Consider the following 18,128-nt stretch of genomic DNA (forward strand, 5'->3'; position numbering starts at 1 on the left):
ATCTGGCTGAAGCCCATGAAGAAGCAGGAGATCCCCCAGCGTCTCTGCTACATCTCTCCTGTGTACAAGACCAGCGAGAGACGAGGAACCCTGTCCACCACGGGCCACTCCACCAACTACGTCATCTCCATGACCCTCAGCTCCGACGTGGATCCTGAGCACTGGGTCCGCCGTGGTGTAGCACTGCTGTGTCAGCTGAACTCCTAGCGCCCTTAATTAAAACCTCCCTCCTCACCACTGTGCATTAAACTTCACTATTAATACTGTTAAAACTGCGTTATTGCGTTAAACACCGCTACTAATCCCACCCTCCTCTAAACACCAACACCTCACTCCAACAGTGTATATTAAGCATTGTTATTAACACTTAACTAACCCTGCATAACAACACATTAACACTGTTAAAACCAATCATTTCATTTATGGGTTGTGTACGTATGGCAAACAGTGAACATAAAGGCAAAACAGCTCTTACCAGTTTTGCATGTTGCATAATGAGAATTGATCCCAGACTGATGAGGCCAACAGTGACGGAGTTTGTGATTCATACCGAGCTGGACTCTAATGACTTGCGGCTTGCTGAAATCACCGTAACAGAGAGAGAGCTTTACGCAACCTTTATTTTCCTCTTTTGATGGGGAAATGCACACAGTCAGCAAGAATGGCAAATGTGGTGACGACATTTATACACCCAAGTTTTGCTAACAGAAGTAATTATTTTTAAAAAGACAGAAAAAAAAATGAACAAAAATGAAACAAGACCAAAACTTGGTCTTTGAGGTACACCCTTGGGCAAACAGCCATGCTCAGTGGAAAAACTAGCTGTCCAACCTCAAGTGCAAACTAAAATGTACACATCCGTTTTACTCTGCAATATCCTTGGGCAGCTCGGTGTCTTTGCATGACGTACTACAGATCTGTTGAACCTTCCCACATTGACCTTTTGGGATTAAGGTGAATCTGGAATCTCACTGACATTTTCTGAATCTTAGGCACTGAAATCATGAGATTGGTGCAAGAATTGATCTAGACATAAAGAAAATCAGATCTCAAAGGCCTTAAATGTTCCGGGTTACACAAATAGTGAAATGTAAAATGAAAATGAACCCAAAATGTTTCAACATTCAGTGTTAGCCTTCCTCTATTTAGCAGCATAACTGAAACAACCCCGGGGGGTGGGGGGGGGGGGGCATGCCTCATGCAAATTCTGATCAAATTAAGCACATCTGATGTACGAGACTGACAGAGATCTACAGTGAAGTGAACAAATAAATGAATGTCACACAGTGACAGGGTCAGTACAGGGACACACCTCATGGTGCCTGCCAACTCTAACCAGCGTGTAGCCACCTCACACGGTGGCACAGCCAATAGGTCGTCTGAGTCACGAGCAGGCAGCACGACCCAGCTGCCCCGGTGTGGACGTGGTGGACACTGGTCACGCTCCACGCCAAACACACAGGCAAGTTAAACGTTAAACAGGTCATTGGAGGAACAGAATTAGGAGGGAATGTTGATTACAGGGTGTCAAACAAGTGCAAAATTAAGCCAATTATTCTAAGGTATTAAGTGAAACTGGATTTTCTTATCAAATTCTGTTTTAAGGGACATTTTTCTTAGATTGTCAAAGAAAATGACCAAACGTTTAACTGAGCAACAAACCTTAGAATCGTCAGAAGTGACAGTAGTCACATGGTCACATAAATGTCAGTCCTTAACTCCAACAGTGCACACTGGGTCAGATATTTTACATTGACTGATACAGCTGAAATCAATACCTTGAAACAAGAAATCATGATTCCATTAATTACAGTTGTAAAAAGTACAGGATGAGAAAAAAAAAATTAACAAAATGTTTCTTAGCTAATTGTACAGTATATCAAGTATCAAATGCTTTCTTTCAATATACAGTACAAGTATGAGCAATCAAACCGAGTTATCTTGTGTGTTGATATTCTTGGGCAAACCTCACCTAAATAATGAATACTTCATAACTACACAAACACTACAACTTGTACAGTAGTAACTTCACCTTTCCACTGGATTGTTCAAGTCTGCATGTATCACTTTATATCATAACACTGTGTACTTTCAGTTAACTCACTCACCAAGGCCCAAAAACAATGGCTTGCTTTTTTTTAACTGAAAAAAGTAAGAAAAAGGCAAAAAGAAATAAAGAAGAAAGAAACGCTGATGTATGTAGTGTGCACATCATGTCTACAGCTAGGAGGAGTACAGCTACATCACAGCATGATGGAAACAGGCAGGAGAGATCCGAGCAGCCGTGGCTGGCAAACGCACGTTTGCTAATGAAAGACTCCCTGAACACCATCAGGTTTGTCTGCACCAGGCACAAAATGGCTGCCAATAGTTACAGATACGGTCCAGAAGCCCTGCTGGGCGGCTCTCGGCTGGACTCCTTTACAGCAGGGTGAGCTCCGAGACCCACGGCCTGTGGGTCATCACCACAATGGCAGGACAACACCAGACAGCACAACAGGACGTCACATTTGGTCATGAAGGGGTATTGGGGCAGAGGTCATATGAATAAGAGGGCTAAACACGATTCTACAGGACGCAGGATTCGGCACGCGGATGGGTGTGAGATGAACCGGTTGTCACCACTTGGGCTTCAGAAATCCTGGAACTACATCTCATCAAGGTGATACAGAGAGGATATCTTCACATTTTGTCTCGTTCACAAATATCCATGTGAGTCGGCGTTAAGTGCGAGGACACACCCTGAAACTTGACATTTTAAACAGGACCGTAGGGGTCAACAGGGGAGAAGACGATTGAGCAGAACAAAAACAACGTTATCTTCTCCACCTGTACTGACCCAGACGAGTTACACACCCTCACAGTTTCACGGGGACAGATGGAAGAAGTAGTGATTTATAAATGAGGCGGTGTGAGCGTCTGTGTCCACTGTAAGACACCATGGTCCTCTTTATGAGGGATGAGAAGGGGAGACCAGGACACTGGGCCATGCTCGGAGGACGGTACTGACGGAGAAACCGCCTGGTGGATGAAGCACGTGGGTGGGTGTGGGCGGAGTCGCGGTGGTTGGAGACCCCGCCCCCTCCCATGGTCCTTTGGGGCAGGCTAGAAGTCCAGATCGACCACGATGTGGTCCTCGAAGATGGCGATGAGGAGCATGATGGCGAAGCCGGTCAACATACCCATGTTCTGTAGCACGAAGTGGCCCATGTGACAACGTTTGTGACCTTCACTGTCCCCGTGTAGCATCTCCGGCAGCTGCCAAGACAAACAGACACTTGGTTGGACTCGAAATGCCTCGTGGACACATTGGGAATCCTGGTTAGGAATCTTTTTATTTTTCACCTGTTATGTTAAGCCAAAAATAGGTTGGTATCTCAGCCTTACGAGCTACTAGACACTAGCGCTCACACAACCATGGTACAGCCAACAATATAAATACATTTCAGAGACCCCTTTGTGATTGTGGGGGTTTTGACAATAGTCAGTATCATGCAGTTCTTTACATGCTAAAGTTCTTTTTGATTGTGGCATCACTTGATTAATAGTGATCAATATTCACCATGTCCACCAAGGCGACGTAAAGGAACATGCCAGCAGTGATGGCGAAGATCCAGCTGGTGACGTTGTGGGCGTACTGGCCCACGGCTGTGCCAATCACCATGCCAAAGTAGGCCATGAGGGCCGACAGCAGGTTATAGACGATAGCCTGCTTCACGGACATACCAGCCTTCAGCAGCACCGCAAAGTCACCTACAAGCAAAAAAAAAAAAACAAGCAGTGTGTCAGGACCACGCAGCCCACCACTCAACATCAAAAAGGCCATTAAACTCAAGGACGACCTGACAAACACACGCACGCACTCACACACACACATACACTCGCACGCACGCACGCACTCACACACACACACACACACACACACACACACACACACTCACACTCTCGCTCCCACTGCACTCCTTTCCAAAGCACGTCGTGGTTGACAGGCTAAAATTAACAATGGCGTCTGCAGGAAACTGGCACTCGTGTCCCTCCCCGGGCTACGGCGCCGGTCCTGGTGGAAACGCTCCTGATCCTGATCCAGATTCCCCGTGTGCTGCGTCTACTGTCCTCTTTTCCCCGCTAATTACTGCCTGCAACACGTTAGCGTGGGTCTCACGCGTCCATCACTCTCAGGAATGAACGGAGGAGGTGTGGTGCTGTTGACTGAGCTCCGGTCTGGCTGGCCGGCCTGCTGGGACTGTGTCCTGGGCCCAAGGAGGATGCTCACCTCGCCCAGAGCACCAGCCTGTCACACACTACACTCGCAGAGATGCGCTAGAGGGCCGATCGCTCTCGTGGGGATGGTAAAAACGTAAACAATCGACTTTTGGCATAAATAAAGAAAAATGGAGCCGAAGTAAAATTAGAAGGGCAACACTCAACCAACCCAGCCTTCTATTTATTTATTTTAGACACTTTAGTGTCTAGACCAGAAAGAAACTTGGGGGGGGGGGGGGGGGGGGAACTGGACATCCGAGACAGGAAACCCAAAAACTAGGAAGAGCATGTGTGTCCTTGCGGCTCTGGTTTGACTGATTAACACAAATCCCTCTGATGGCGATATTTGTCTTCCATTGGTACATTACAGATGGGTGGAGCAGGTGGAGAAACGAACGGACGACTTTATAACTACACTGATGTTCGTGGATGAGGCGATCGATACAGAATGCAAGAGGCAACATTGGTAATGAAAAGCCATTACTCACACCAGTAGGATAAACATTACTGCCCTGTGCTGTTGCAATAACGCACCAAACGATCCGACTGCATGGACACCTTCCTTAAGGTCAACGTAACCCTTCTTATACCACACACACGTGACACACACACACACACACACACACGTGACACACACATACGGAGCGGCAGTTAAAGTCACAGGCACATGCTTCACACGTCTGCCACACACGTGACCATCAGTACCGCTCCGTCTTCATGTGCAAACCAGAGACCCGCGGGAGACACCTACCCAGCTCGTGAGGCAACTCGTGACAGAACACAGCAACAGACGTACTGATGCCTCCGGTTATGTTGGCACTGAACGCAGCACCTGTGTGAGGGACGTGGGGAAAAGCAAAGAACCTTTTCTGTAAATTCTTCGCAATGACTCCTCTTAATGTAAGTACTTGTCTGGGTGTGTTGGGCTTACCGATCGCTAGTCCATCGCTGAAGTTGTGCATGCCGTCACCCATAATCACCATCCACGCGATGCTGGCTATCCCAGCATCCTTCATTTCCTTGTCCGAGTGACAGTGCCCGTGATGGGAGTGTCCGTGGTGACTGTGTCCGTGGTGACCGTGCTTTTTTGTCTTGGCCTTCCTGCCACTGTCCTTGACGACCGCGGCGTCCCCCTGGTGCGAGTTGTCCCCATCCATCGAGGACAGTGGGGTCTTGCTGGGGGAGTCGGGAGGGGGGACCTCGGTCAGCTGAGTGTCGTTGTGAGAACCTGGAGTGCAGACAGGTGAGTTTCTCACAGCCGTTTCTCCTCCTCATTATTCTTCAGTTGACTGATTGGGGGCGTGACTACTGTTTCTTTTGCCGCTACATACTATCGTGCACTTTTCTGGAGAATGAATCACTTACCCTCAGTCAGCGGTCTCAGATGCATCCACTCTGCGTCCGAGCGCCGGTTTAGTTTGTGATCCGACAACTTCCTCCCGATCTGTCCCTCCTCCCCCTTTTTTTTCCTTCTACAGAAGCGACCCTGCGGAGAACAGACAAGACTCGTCAAGAAGAAGAGACGCTGCTCCCCCTCAGTCACGCAACCCCGCACCACTTCTGTCTAAACCTCCAGATCTGTCGCCCGTGTGTTCGGTTGTTGGTGAGGAGGGCTGGATTGCTTGTTTGTTGCCTTAGACTCCCAGGATAGTTTGCTTGCAAGTTATAACATTTCCTTGGGTGATTTGATGCCTTTTTTCTCTGAAAGGAAGAGCTCAACTAAATATGTGAACATGGCTAACAATAAATGACAGTTACTGGTCACCAATTAACAATGTAATTTGAATAATGCCATTGGGTGATCATGGACATTTGCATTTTTATTTAACTATCCCATTAATATTCCCTTATATAATAGTCCCATTATGGTACTGAACTATTACTCACCCCTTGGTCCTTGTAATGTTTGACCATACTGATGCAGTGTTCGATGATGAACAGGAGGTAGATTCCCGCCAGAGCCGTCAGCCCCTTCCACACGCTGTCGAACTCCACCAGCAGCCCCACCGGCTCCCGCTCCACACTGGCCTCCCCGTGACTGTGGTCATGGCCTCCTTGAGACTACAGGTTAAAGCCCAAATGCACACACGTCACCGCTAGAGCAGAAGAGGGCAGGAGCCACAGACGAGACGTCTGCCCGATCTAGACTGGAGCGCGTGGCATTGTGTGTGTGTGTGTGTGTTTGTGTGTGTGTGTGTGTGTGTGTGTGTGTGTGTGTCAGCATGTGTGTGGCAGGCGCTCCAAGCCGAGTCCCTAATTCAGGACACAGCAGCTGAACTCAGTTCACCTTGCGGCCACGTTCTCCAGTTCTCTCTGAAGTACAACATACAACACAACAACAAATACTAAAGAACGGGGTATTAATTTATAGAAAGATTACACTCACCAGCCACTTTATTAGAAAGACCTTACAGGTGTACGCTCATCTGTCTATACTCACAAGTCTAGACCCACCTGTTGCCAGGTGTTAGTGGCGTTAGTCATCAAGGGTCATTTTCTGCAGGGCAACTACTGGTGTGGAGATTTCTGGGTGGTGAACTACACACAACCCAAAAGCGATGATGTGTGAGAAGCCCAACAGCACGTCACGCCTGACCAGCTCATGTTCAATTCTCACTCACTAGCCCATTAGCCAACGTTACTGCTGCCCTGGAAAGGGACGGTTACCCAGATAACATCTGGTCAAGAACAGGACACAGTGTCCTTGATGAACTGTGTACATCAACAGATGGAGTCTGTAATTATGCAGACGCTCACCTAGAAGAGACTCGTACCAAATAAAGGGAGCAGTGAGTGTACATGTGAGCTCACCGTTTCAAATAAACTAATGAATGCTGTAATGAATGTGTCGTATGTGTGTATTATATTCCGTGCTAAAAATGATCAGCGAACTTCCTCTGTTGCATACGAACCGTACCAGCTAATGCACAGTAAGCAGCATCTTCAGGGCGGCACAGTTAACGGGGGCGGCTGGCACTCACATGGGGCAGCAGATGGAGGAGAGCGTCTCCACTCAGGGTGCCCACAGCCAGCGCCACCAGGAACGTGAGGAGGAACTTGAAGCAGGCCTGGTTGAGGATGGGCACCAGCACCACGCCCAGCAGAGACAGCAGGCTGATGAGGGTGATGGACACGAAACCACACGTCCAGATCCACACTGGTGGAGGAGAACAGGAGAACATCTCAGTCCCTTTCAGCAAGAGCAGCCCTTCAAGAGCCCCGGCTGACACGTGGACACCCAACGTGGACACTCCAAATCAGATCTTTCAGGGTTATCAGCCCTGCTAAGTGCACAAGTGTATCTGAAGAGCAGGAGGTGAAGCTGACCCACGACACATTGAGATTACAGTTTGTTCTCCTGCACATGGGGTTATTATGTGGGCTCATACACAAAGGGCAATCCACATGTTCACATATCCACATATCCACATGCAAACTCTTCTATTTTATTGCTACGTAACTAATTCATTCTGAATTATGCGCACAGTGAAATTTGACCCTAGAGTCAAAGTTGTCAAGTCCCGCTTACGAGAGAGCAAAGGGCACCTGTTCAAAAACCCACGGTGTCCCGACACACGAGTCAGAACAACTGAATCAGAGCATGAACTTAATCACACAGCCATGCGAGGCATGTCTACACAAACCGCTCAAGGTCAGAAACAATGCATTTAATTTACCAAGATGAATGAAAGAAAACAATCTCAGATTCTAGATGTTGTAGTCAACGTTCAATCACAAGTATCTACACAGCCCTAAAGCTTAAGAGTTGTTCCAACTTATTGTGCTTTGACGGTATATTGAGATATAGATCAGTCACCTGTAACCACAATTGATTTGTGCAATCACGGATTCCCTCAGAGTCTCAATTAGCATTTCTGGCCCAAAACTAAGGGGCTCTGGCAGATACAGCAGACAGAAAATTAAAACCCATTTTTAAAAGGCCTGTGGACATTCCACATCCTTCTTTAGGAAGCACAATGTGTCCTGGGGGGACAAAGTAATCATAGTCAGACACAGTGCTAATTACGTGGCTCTAATAAATATCATCCTCGGGCCTGTGTCCAGTGAATTTGAAGAAGGAAAAAAAATACCAGGCTTCTCCTCATCCTCCAGTGACTGGGGAGGCACAAGAGTTCGGCTAAATGTGGTGGGTGATTAAGGATCCAGACGCCTTGTTAACTCAGCTTAATAGTCTATGTCCATTTAACAGACTTGGACCAAACCTACTCAGAGGCCAAAAGACTTTTGAATGAAATCCCATCCTTACTAAGAACTATTATATATAAATGCTCACTACTGATGGGCTGTGAGTACAAAGATCCCTAATGGAAGTCTGTTAGATTGAACCAGTTCTGAGGTCAGGTTCACCTCCCAGTGACTTATCTCTCTCCAAATGAAAGTCAAATCTCTACATATTTTAGATGAATGACTGAAGGAGGCCAGCACTCTACACTTTTAACATCCATGGAAACGGTATGTAGGGTGTGTGATCTCTTTCCTCAAGGAGACACAACAAAACAGAAATATCAAGTAAACACAGATACAGTGACAATTTCCTGTGAGTTTCAGAATTTACTGAGTGAATGGTGAAGTTGTTTGGCATGTCATGTGTTCAGTGCCTCCTACCACAACTCAATGTCGTGTGTTCAGTGCCTCCTACCACAACTCATAATGTCGTGTGTTCAGTGCCTCCTACCACAACTCATAATGTCATGTGTTCAGTGCCTCCTACCACAACTCAATGTCGTGTGTTCAGTGTTCATAACTCAATGTTGTGTGTTCAGTGTTCATAACTCAATGTTGTGTGTTCAGTGTTCATAACTCATAATGAGAGATTATCTCTGCTTCACTTTTTTTTGGCTTGATCAAAGTCAAGTGATTTTATGACTTTATTACAGCTGGATCCAACATCTCCATAACAAAGACCAGGAAATGCAGGAATGTTTGCACAGACCTCTGCAGAACAACCCAAACCCTCATGTCCAGGACTCTGGCTGTGGTTTTATACAACAATCACATTTCAGTTACAAACTGTTCAGTGTTATAAACCACTGGACAAGTAAACACTGTAAACTATATGATACTGGGTGAATTTTTACCAACTTGTTTACTTGTTATAGAGTCTGTCACACACTGTACTCAGATGCCAACATAGATGTTCCATGAATTGTATGTGCAGCAAAAGTTTCCATGTGGGATAAAAGTCTGTTGAAGTTTTGCTGAGCCCATTAAAAAATGTAAAATGTGTAAATAATTAAATGCACTACACAGAAAAACAACCATTTCAAGGTAACATGTCCGATACACGTACAAAACATGGAGGTTAACGAAAATAAACAAGCAACTTCAGCATTGTTCTTAGCATGTGGTACCTGAGAGGGGCGGGGCTTGGGGCGTGGCTTCCTGGACGTCCACTTGGTGGTAATGGCGAATACACAAGCGGCTGTCGATCTGATAGAGCAGCGCGGGACACAGGTACGTGAACTGAGACGGGGTGATGAGAGAGTCAGGACTCAGGCCATAGTGGTGAAGTAGCTCTGTCAGGTTTAAACACTAGAGAGCGAGAGAGCGAGAGCGTCAGACTCAAACACGGAGAGCAAAAACAAGTGAAAGATAAATAAACTAGACGTGGACCTTAAGATCACAACTGAGGTCCAAAAAATGTCACGACTTATTTCATTACGTTTCTGGTGATCTGAAGGAAACGTTCTCGTATTGGATTACCTCCTCATGCTGGTGCATCATGTTATCCAAATGTACAGCCAGTGTTGAGACGTTCACACTCGTGGTCTCTTCTGGTACCTCCCTTTTACCTTTGTGAGACTGACCGTGGCCGTGAGAATGGTCACCATGGTCACGGTCGTCACGGTGATGGTCACTCCCACTAGCGTCCACCTCAGGACCGATTGTAGGACTGAGCTCAACTTTGTTGCGGTTGTGCGGTCTCCCTCTCTGCAGTCGCCTGAGCCTCTTGGACACTGCAGTAGGTGAGGGTGTGTAAGGCGACGGCTGGGTATCAGGTCCAGGACTGGAGAGTCTGGAGACCTGGGTGGGCTGTGTGGGGCTGGTGTGGGCGGTGTGGTGGTGGTGGTGAGGGTGGAGGTGTTTGTGGTGGTGATGGGTATGCTGATGAAAGGGTTGCGTGTTGACCACGAGCTCTCTGTGGCCGTGGGTGTGGTCTACTGGCATTACGGGAGCATGGTTGTGTCCGAGATCATTGTTCTCCTGCGTGTGATCTTTGTCCTGTTGGTCTTGGTCATGTGAGTGATCGTGGTCATGGGGGCTTGTGTTGTCGACCTGTTGAGGTCTGTAACTGTCCACCTCAGTATTATGCAAGTGTTCATGCTTAGTGTGCTCATGGTCATGGTTATGGTCATGTTCAGCATTCTGGGTCTGAGAACCACCCAGTTCATGCTCATGTTCATGAAGGTCGTGGTCCTGGTCCTGGTGAGAGCCGGTGTCTACAGTGGGACTGACTCCAGTTGTGTACGAGGGTTTGCAGGACCGGGCGGTGGTGGGCTGCTCCCCGACGGCGTCTCCGTGGGAGTGCGGGTGGTTGTGGTGGGAGTGGGATTTCGGGTGTGGGTGAGCGGCTGAATGCGAGTGAAGGCCTTCTTGAACTTCCAGCAGGTCCAGGTGAGCCACATGATCGTGGCCCAGATCTTCGTGGTGCAGCCCGACCACGCGCACCTCCCCCAACCCCAGGCTCAGCAGAAGGTTCTGGAAACCACCGAAGTCCAGTCGGTCCTGTTGGCCATAGCGACGGAACAGCTGCTGGATGTAGAATAACTGCTCGTGCTCTGCGGTTTCTCCCTGGCTCTTGGGCGTCGGCTGGTCAGACAGGCCCGTGTACGACGCCTTTGATATCTGGAGATCGCTGTGCACGTGGTTATGGTCGTGGAGGTCGTGGCTGTTTTCGTGCTGTTGCTGCTGGTGGTGGTGGTGGTGGTGGTGGCTACCTTCATGGCAATGAGAGCAGTGATGGAACAGGAGGGTGAGGACACAGAGGAAGCAGAACTTGGTGTGTACGTGAACTCTCATCGTCTCCTCACTTCAAGACCTCTGAAAATATAACAAACAAACATGAGAACAAATAAAAAAGAAAAATCTTATAAAACTGGATGAAAATACAGGAGGTGTCATGGCAGACTAAGCCCCTCCATGGAGTACACCACGGACAGATGTCAAACATGAGACAAGTCTAACAAAGGTGGGAAAAGCCACAACTTAAGTCACCTGTATTCATATGTGAAATGTGGAAAAAAATGTAAAATGTGCCATATTTGTCAATTGTGATTTTTCACCACAATCAAAATTTGTCCTTTAACCCATCTGTGCAGTCAGAACACAAACACACACTAGTGATTACTAGGGGATTGTGGATCACACGTGCCCAGAGCGGTGGGCAGCCCTAGCCCGGCGCCCGGGGAGCAGTTGGGTTTAGGTGCCTTGCTCACGGCCTCAGGTCTGGGAATCGAACCCACGACCCTTCGGTCACAAGACCAGTTCCCTAACCACCAGGCCATGACTATATAGCAAAACAGTAGATGTCAACAAAACTGCTGTATAAGAATGTCAAGAGCGGCACAAAAAAATCTAAATCATAAAAAAGGTCTCAAATGCCTGGGTAAATAAGGTTTTAGACTGGATTTAAAATGTAGGGTATACACCAAGAAATATCAAATAGAAAAACTATTAAAAAAAACACAAACTCACAGTAAACTGTTCCATAATTGTGGGCTGATACAAGAAATGCCCGATTGGTATTTAATCAGGAAATAGTTACAAGCAACTGAGTGGAAGACGTTAAAACTCCAGCAGTGGAAATTGCACAAAGGAAGTTCAACAACAAAAGGTTCCCAATTGTCCCCGAGCAAAAAGACTAGGGGTGAAACGATTACTCGAGTAATTAGAGTTACTCGATTACAAAAAGTGATCGAGTAATTTTCTGTGCCTCGAAGAATCGTTTATTTTAAAACGGTATTTCGCACTGACTAATTTTAATGTATCGCAACACGCTTACGTCACCCACGCGGCGGAGGTTTTTAGTTGAGAAGCGGGAATATGGAAGCAGCGAGGCAAAAGAGCGACAACGTACGTGAAGAAAAGGGCTATAGGAAAAGACAGAAAATGTCGAAAGTATGGGAGCATTTTAGGTTCGAAAGCAAGAACAATACAGTGACATGTATTCGGTGTAACGTAGTCCATGACTACCACAACAGCACATCTTCAATGCTGCACCATCTTGGCCGAAGACACCCGGAATGGAGCGGTGGAGCCGGGACAATGTAAATTTTATTTACAACATTAATGAGATTAACATTAATGTACCTTAATAACATAACGACAGCTCTGTGGAGTGCTGATTTTTAGCAATACTGTCGAATGTGTAGCTAGTTTAGTACAACGGAGACAAGTTCTTAATAACTTAATACAGGCATTATGTAACAGCGCTGTGGAGTTAAGACGATAAGACGATAAACAATAAATAAATTAAAGATAGCTGAGCTACTTTACCTTAGCAGTTACTTTAGCAGGAAAGAATATTATACTGATATACTGTAGATACAAGAAATTCTAAGTTGAAAGTAATTGAATTAAATTTATTTACTTGTGGTATTTATTTCTATTTGCATTTACAATTTGGAAATGTATGTTGTGAATTTAAAAATATAACTTATCTAAAAAAGGAAACCGATTGGTCAGTCATTATTAAGTGAAATGTCTTGTTTTCTCTTTTGTATTTTTAATTGCTCCTTAACCAAGCAATTCTGTTTTATCCGATTACTCGATTAATCGAATCGATTTTTCAGTAGAGTACTCGATTACTGAAATGCTCGATAGCTGCAGCCCTAAAAAAAGACACAACAGCAGGAGGAAAAATTACTTACTCGGTTTGTCCAGTTAAACAGCATAACTGGGGTCAAATTCAAGTCTCTTCAGTATTGAACCCTCACCGTGCTCTTATCGATTCATGAATCCAGGCAAAACAAACCAATGATGTGTTGATAAGTGACAGATGGACAGATCACGACATGCAGGAAAACACAGGTGAAGCGCGAGTATGAAGTTCAGTGTGTCTGGAGCTTCAGTTCTTCATCACTCGTAGACTCATTTGTGTTCAATACGTTTTACAAATGCAAACGTATTTTAAGAATACATAACCAGTCCAGTACCCAATATATAACTCGTTCTGTTATAGCAGCATTTTGGACCAACTGCGAGTGAAGGACTGACCGAGAAAGGTTCCAGCTAAAGGGAACTACAAAAAAAAGCAACACATGAAGAAAGAAAAGCATGAATCACCATCTCCACAACCTTAGGATATATGACAATACGTTTACTTCATCTCCCCCCATACCTGCTAGTGGTGTCAGTATTACCAAGAAACAATAACATTTGTCTTTATCATTGCTTAACTGATTAAAATTCTTGGACATCCAATATTTAATATTGCAATGAAAAAGGTGCTGCAAAAAGCCATCATGGCCAGGTTTCTGTGGAACACACAACTACGAATAATCTGCATGATCACAGTAAAATAATGTACATTTCTGAAAGACAGACCCAAGAGGGAATATACGAAATACATTGGGACCCAAAACGAAGCCCTGAGGCACACCATAAGTAATTACTCTATAGAGAAAGGTGCACTTGTGTTGTCATGTGAAGTAGATAAAGGCAAAATGTTCTACATGCATCTTGCTGGGCAGCAACATAAGCAGAAGTAGATGGTTGGACTACGAGCATCAGGAGGGGCTGACGGCCAACACACCATTTGCTATCTGTAAATTTCAGGGGTCTGTCTCTCTTGACAAAAGGTCGAGAAAATAGCAGCAGGACGCAAACCGCTGGCAGGGACAGCAGAGCCCCTCAATCCAGGAGCAGACGTCATACACAAGAATGTATGCTTGGCATACGAACTGAACACCAGAGTCCAAATGAAACGAGTCACAGAGAATGGTGGAAAACTACTAAAGGTGGGATTCAGTGGGACCTCCAGATCTAGAGAGACAAACAGCTCTCTAGAAAGCAGCAAACACTAGTCGTAGTAGATATGACAATACCAAGTGATGGAAACATCCAAAGGAAAGAATTTGAGAACAAACCGTGCAAAATAGAAAATATGAATGTGGAAATGTTAACATGAAAGTTGTCCCAGTGGTAATATTGGCACTTGGAGAAGTGGATCCCAAGAATGACATCAATCTCGGTCTAGAAGGGCACAAGCCAAGGAACAGCTAAAGAAATGCTGCTCGACAAATTCCCAGGTCTCTGGAAGAAGGGCCAAGGGAAAAATAAAAAAATAAATGACCACACATTGAAAAGACGAGAAAATTATATACATCATAAATCCAAAATAGGTTTTTGGTAATTTTTTTTTTTTTTTAATAAGACAATATTTGCAGCTCCATGTGGAGAAGCTAACAGAACAAAGAATCAAGAGTAGCTGTAAGTTCTCCAGGTGTTTGTTCTGGGGCCCCGATGGGCTTGGAGCAGGATAGGAACCTCACAGTGGGCATGAGAAGAGTGAGCAACACTGATGCCACAGCTACTGGACTGAGTCTGGGGGCAAGAGGTCACCCTCTATAGCCCTCTGTGATCAGCTGAACTGAGCCTGAGGGCAGGATCGGAGCTCACTGGCTCTGCTCACAGGAGCGGAGAGGGAGAGACCGCTACTGCAAACCAGCTCGTGTAATGCAAAATTTTATATGCAATGTGGAATTTGAAGCAGCAACAAGCTCAGGGAGTCTTGCGACTAATAATTATTGCATCTGTGACTCTCGGACAGAGCGATGCACCTTCTGCAGACCTGGAGTTCACATTTGCTGTTTTGTGGCCAAGTTCAAAGCAAAGGAACCAGGGTGTGTGCTTATAATACACCTACATTTCTTTCTAAATCCAGTAACTATTTGAAAGCAGGATTAAGTTCTAGAAACTAATCTTGCTTTGGTGGGAAGACGCCAACGTTTTAGAGTGGGTGGGCCAGTAAAGGGCTTTAAGAGCTCAACACCACCGCGAGGTGTTATTAGTTATTAGCAACAAGCAAACAACTTGATAAGACTCTGGTATCGAATACGTTCATGCTAAAGAGCACTACATAGCTCAAATAGCTCAAACAAAGAATAAACTAAATAAAACTGACAAACAACTTGTCTGGTTTATCGAATTGAGATTTTGTGGCAAAAGTTATAAGTCTTGTTTATGAAAGACTGAAATAAAAAGGAAAACAGTGACCAACAGACATGGGCATTATGTTAAAGGCAACAGAAAATCTTCAAATGTGTATCAAGCACCAAGAACTATATTTCTTTTAATGTAAAATCTCAGACGCCCTCAAAACCAACAAAAAGGCCATTGATTTCTGGCACGATGTAACAATCATTAAAAGAACAGATCAGAGAAATTTCTAAACAGATACATTTATGGTGCAGTAAATTCGAGTCAAGCTCGGAGTGAAAACCTGTACATTTCCAAGCTAAATTAAAAAAAAGTATTTATTTATTACAGGTTATTACTGATGAAAACAAAACTGACCAAATAAAATCTCACATGCTGTTAAGTTAAAATATAATTTCCAGGGATCAGATCAAAGGTAATTTCAGATCACTCTCTCCTGACCCACACGTGTAGTACTTACGACAGCCTCAGACAGTGAATCCCGGGTGCTGCGTTAAATTAACTCCAAGTGTGACAGTGGTCTGGCTTCGGATTTCAAACATTAATGCAATTACAAGCCTTCCTCCGAGCTCTTGTTGAAAGTGTTTATAAACATGCAACTGGATTGACCTCTGAACCCTGGAGGAGATAGGATAGGGCAATAATGAGACCTATTTTAGGGCCGTCTCACAAACACGACTGTGTTTCCTGCTCAATGCTCTCGTTGTTGCCAACATGACACCATAACCCTCCTCGTCTTCTTTAAAAGGGACATACAAAAGTGTCATGTGCTTCAGAAATATCATGAGACAATTCAAAACAAGCTGGAAACTGTCCAGAGTGTTGGAAAACCAGCGAAGGATAAAATGATAACAGCTGAACAAACTTCCCTTGAGTATGTTTTTTTAATAGTGTTGTGCTCCCACGGTGAGATTATGGGCCTTTTGTTTTTGCGTTCACTCCTCCCCAGACACAAAAGTCTCTTAACTAAAACCAGACTCCAATTTGCACCTCTCTCCTTACGATACCCGATGTACACAAACAGCACCAGATCTACATGACGGGCTCCGTGTTCACATGTAGATGATTCAAGCCCATCGTGCTGAGACACAAGGGTCAACAGCTCCTCACACCCAAGTGTTGCTTCTCTAAACTCACCCGTCAATCAAATCAAGTGTTTTGTTTTGACCGGGCTGTGCTCAATCATGTCTCATGGAGACGGACTGACACACACACACACACACACACACACACACACACACACACACACACACACACACACACACACACACACACACACACACAGGGAGGCTGTGATCAGAGAAGTCTCAGGGCTCTTAGACAAGCAGGTGCACATTAAAGCCTTCACGACCACAACCTGCACAATGCAGCTTCTAGAAAAAACAAATTTTTGTAACTCTGACATCACAGCAAGGAAAGCCGAAAGTGACGGCTCACACCACACGGAGCTTCACTGAACCCCTCATAACGGAGCTCAATGTGCGTTTAATTACTAGAGCTGCGAGCCCAACTGTTCCTGTGCAAATTTAAGATCTCGTTCCTCTGATCTGTAGCACAAACAGGCCGACAGAAGACAGGCGAGCATGTGCACAGTATCATTTAGTGTCCACCACCTAATTCTGCTCTTCATTCTTATATTAACTCTTTACAAACAGCAAAAAGGTGAAAATACTTTTGCCCAATGTTCTTTTTATTTTACTATGGCTGTCAAGTGCACCATAAAAAAAAATCATATGTTTCCAGTTACATACAATAAAAATTTAAATACTTTGCCAATTCATGCCGAATAATCCAAAGCACCGACGTATCCTCACGTACAGTGAGATATCGGAGATGCGGGAGTCGTGTGAAACGTAGATGATGACTGAACCCTGCATGACTTTGAGAGCGATGGAGATGTTGATGAATGAACCCATGTGCTGTTCCAGAAGGAGACACATTCCTCCCGCGCGATGGACCAGGAAGTGCGCTGCTCCAGACAGAGAGGGGGGGCGAGGTGGGAGGAGTGCCCCCTCAAGACATTTCATGTGACCCTCACGCGGTCCCCCCCCCTCCCCCCCGCGCCTTTGTCCAGCACGAGAGTCTCTGCGCTTTGGGCCTCGGGACGTTACACCTTGCAAGCAAAACGCTGGGAGTTCTTGTGTATTCATTTGGATCACCACATCATTTAAATCCATTGACTTTCATCAACACCACAAGGCATGACGATATAAAACACATACTTGATCTCAGAAACGTGTCTGCTGAATTATTTTAAACAAACTATGATCATGCCATCTTGTCAGAAGGAGAGGGTGTGTTCTAATGATGAGAGATGAAATTGCAAAGGGCTGGTCCAGAAATCAGAGTTGGCAAATGAGAGTCTAAACGTAGTATCCTCACCCAACGCTTCTGCTCGAACACCATGATCCTGCCAGCAGTTGAAGTCCCATTAGCCGTAAATAACATCCTGTATCACACTGAGCAATTATCTGAGCGATAAATCATTAGATCAGATCTCCAATGACAATTTACAGAGCTACTCAGACATGGTATGTTCTTTCATTCATCTGTCCCTTTGCTTGCAAAAAAAAAAAAAAAAAAAAAAGTTATATAATTGTTTAGCAATGTAAATTGCAAAAATGTATTTTAAAAAGCCCGATTCATCTTTTTTTGCATATAATCACCATTCTTGTCCTTTCATC

General features: G+C 45.3%; 2 protein-coding genes and 1 long non-coding RNA gene across 8 annotated transcripts in view; 2 read left to right on the top strand and 1 right to left on the bottom strand.

Annotated features, from left to right (window-relative positions):
* The window catches only part of dnah7 (dynein, axonemal, heavy chain 7), a 113,487-nt gene extending 112,697 nt beyond the window's left edge, over positions 1-790 (top strand). For all 3 annotated transcript variants that reach the window (XM_076998363.1, XM_076998362.1, XM_076998364.1), the window contains one exon: positions 1-790. In XM_076998363.1, the coding sequence (XP_076854478.1) occupies positions 1-207 (207 nt within the window). In that variant the 3' untranslated portion in view covers positions 208-790.
* slc39a10 (solute carrier family 39 member 10) overlaps positions 603-18,128 on the bottom strand; it is a 27,562-nt gene continuing 10,036 nt past the window's right edge. For 2 of the 3 annotated variants that reach the window (XM_076998367.1, XM_076998365.1), the window contains exons 2-10: positions 9,988-11,325; positions 9,636-9,816; positions 7,245-7,420; positions 6,151-6,324; positions 5,629-5,749; positions 5,195-5,491; positions 5,015-5,095; positions 3,563-3,753; positions 603-3,258 (exon numbers count right to left, since the gene is read on the bottom strand). In XM_076998367.1, the coding sequence (XP_076854482.1) occupies positions 3,106-3,258; positions 3,563-3,753; positions 5,015-5,095; positions 5,195-5,491; positions 5,629-5,749; positions 6,151-6,324; positions 7,245-7,420; positions 9,636-9,816; positions 9,988-11,304 (2,691 nt within the window). In that variant the 5' untranslated portion in view covers positions 11,305-11,325 and the 3' untranslated portion in view covers positions 603-3,105. Of the gene's footprint in view, positions 3,259-3,562; positions 3,754-5,014; positions 5,096-5,194; positions 5,492-5,628; positions 5,750-6,150; positions 6,325-7,244; positions 7,421-9,635; positions 9,817-9,987; positions 11,326-15,904; positions 16,024-18,128 lie in introns of those variants that run through there. The other variant, XM_076998368.1, reaches the window with a different exon arrangement.
* LOC143509532 (uncharacterized) lies at positions 4,519-6,156 on the top strand. 2 transcript variants are annotated; one of them, XR_013129700.1, is made up of 4 exons: positions 4,519-4,729; positions 4,994-5,163; positions 5,270-5,506; positions 5,742-6,156. It is a non-coding gene; the product is annotated as an uncharacterized LOC143509532 (long non-coding RNA). The 2 variants fall into 2 exon arrangements; XR_013129699.1 differs by having other exon boundaries at positions 4,519-5,163.

Source organism: Brachyhypopomus gauderio, chromosome 3 (genome assembly GCF_052324685.1).
Source record: "Brachyhypopomus gauderio isolate BG-103 chromosome 3, BGAUD_0.2, whole genome shotgun sequence".
Lineage (NCBI taxonomy): Eukaryota > Metazoa > Chordata > Actinopteri > Gymnotiformes > Hypopomidae > Brachyhypopomus > Brachyhypopomus gauderio.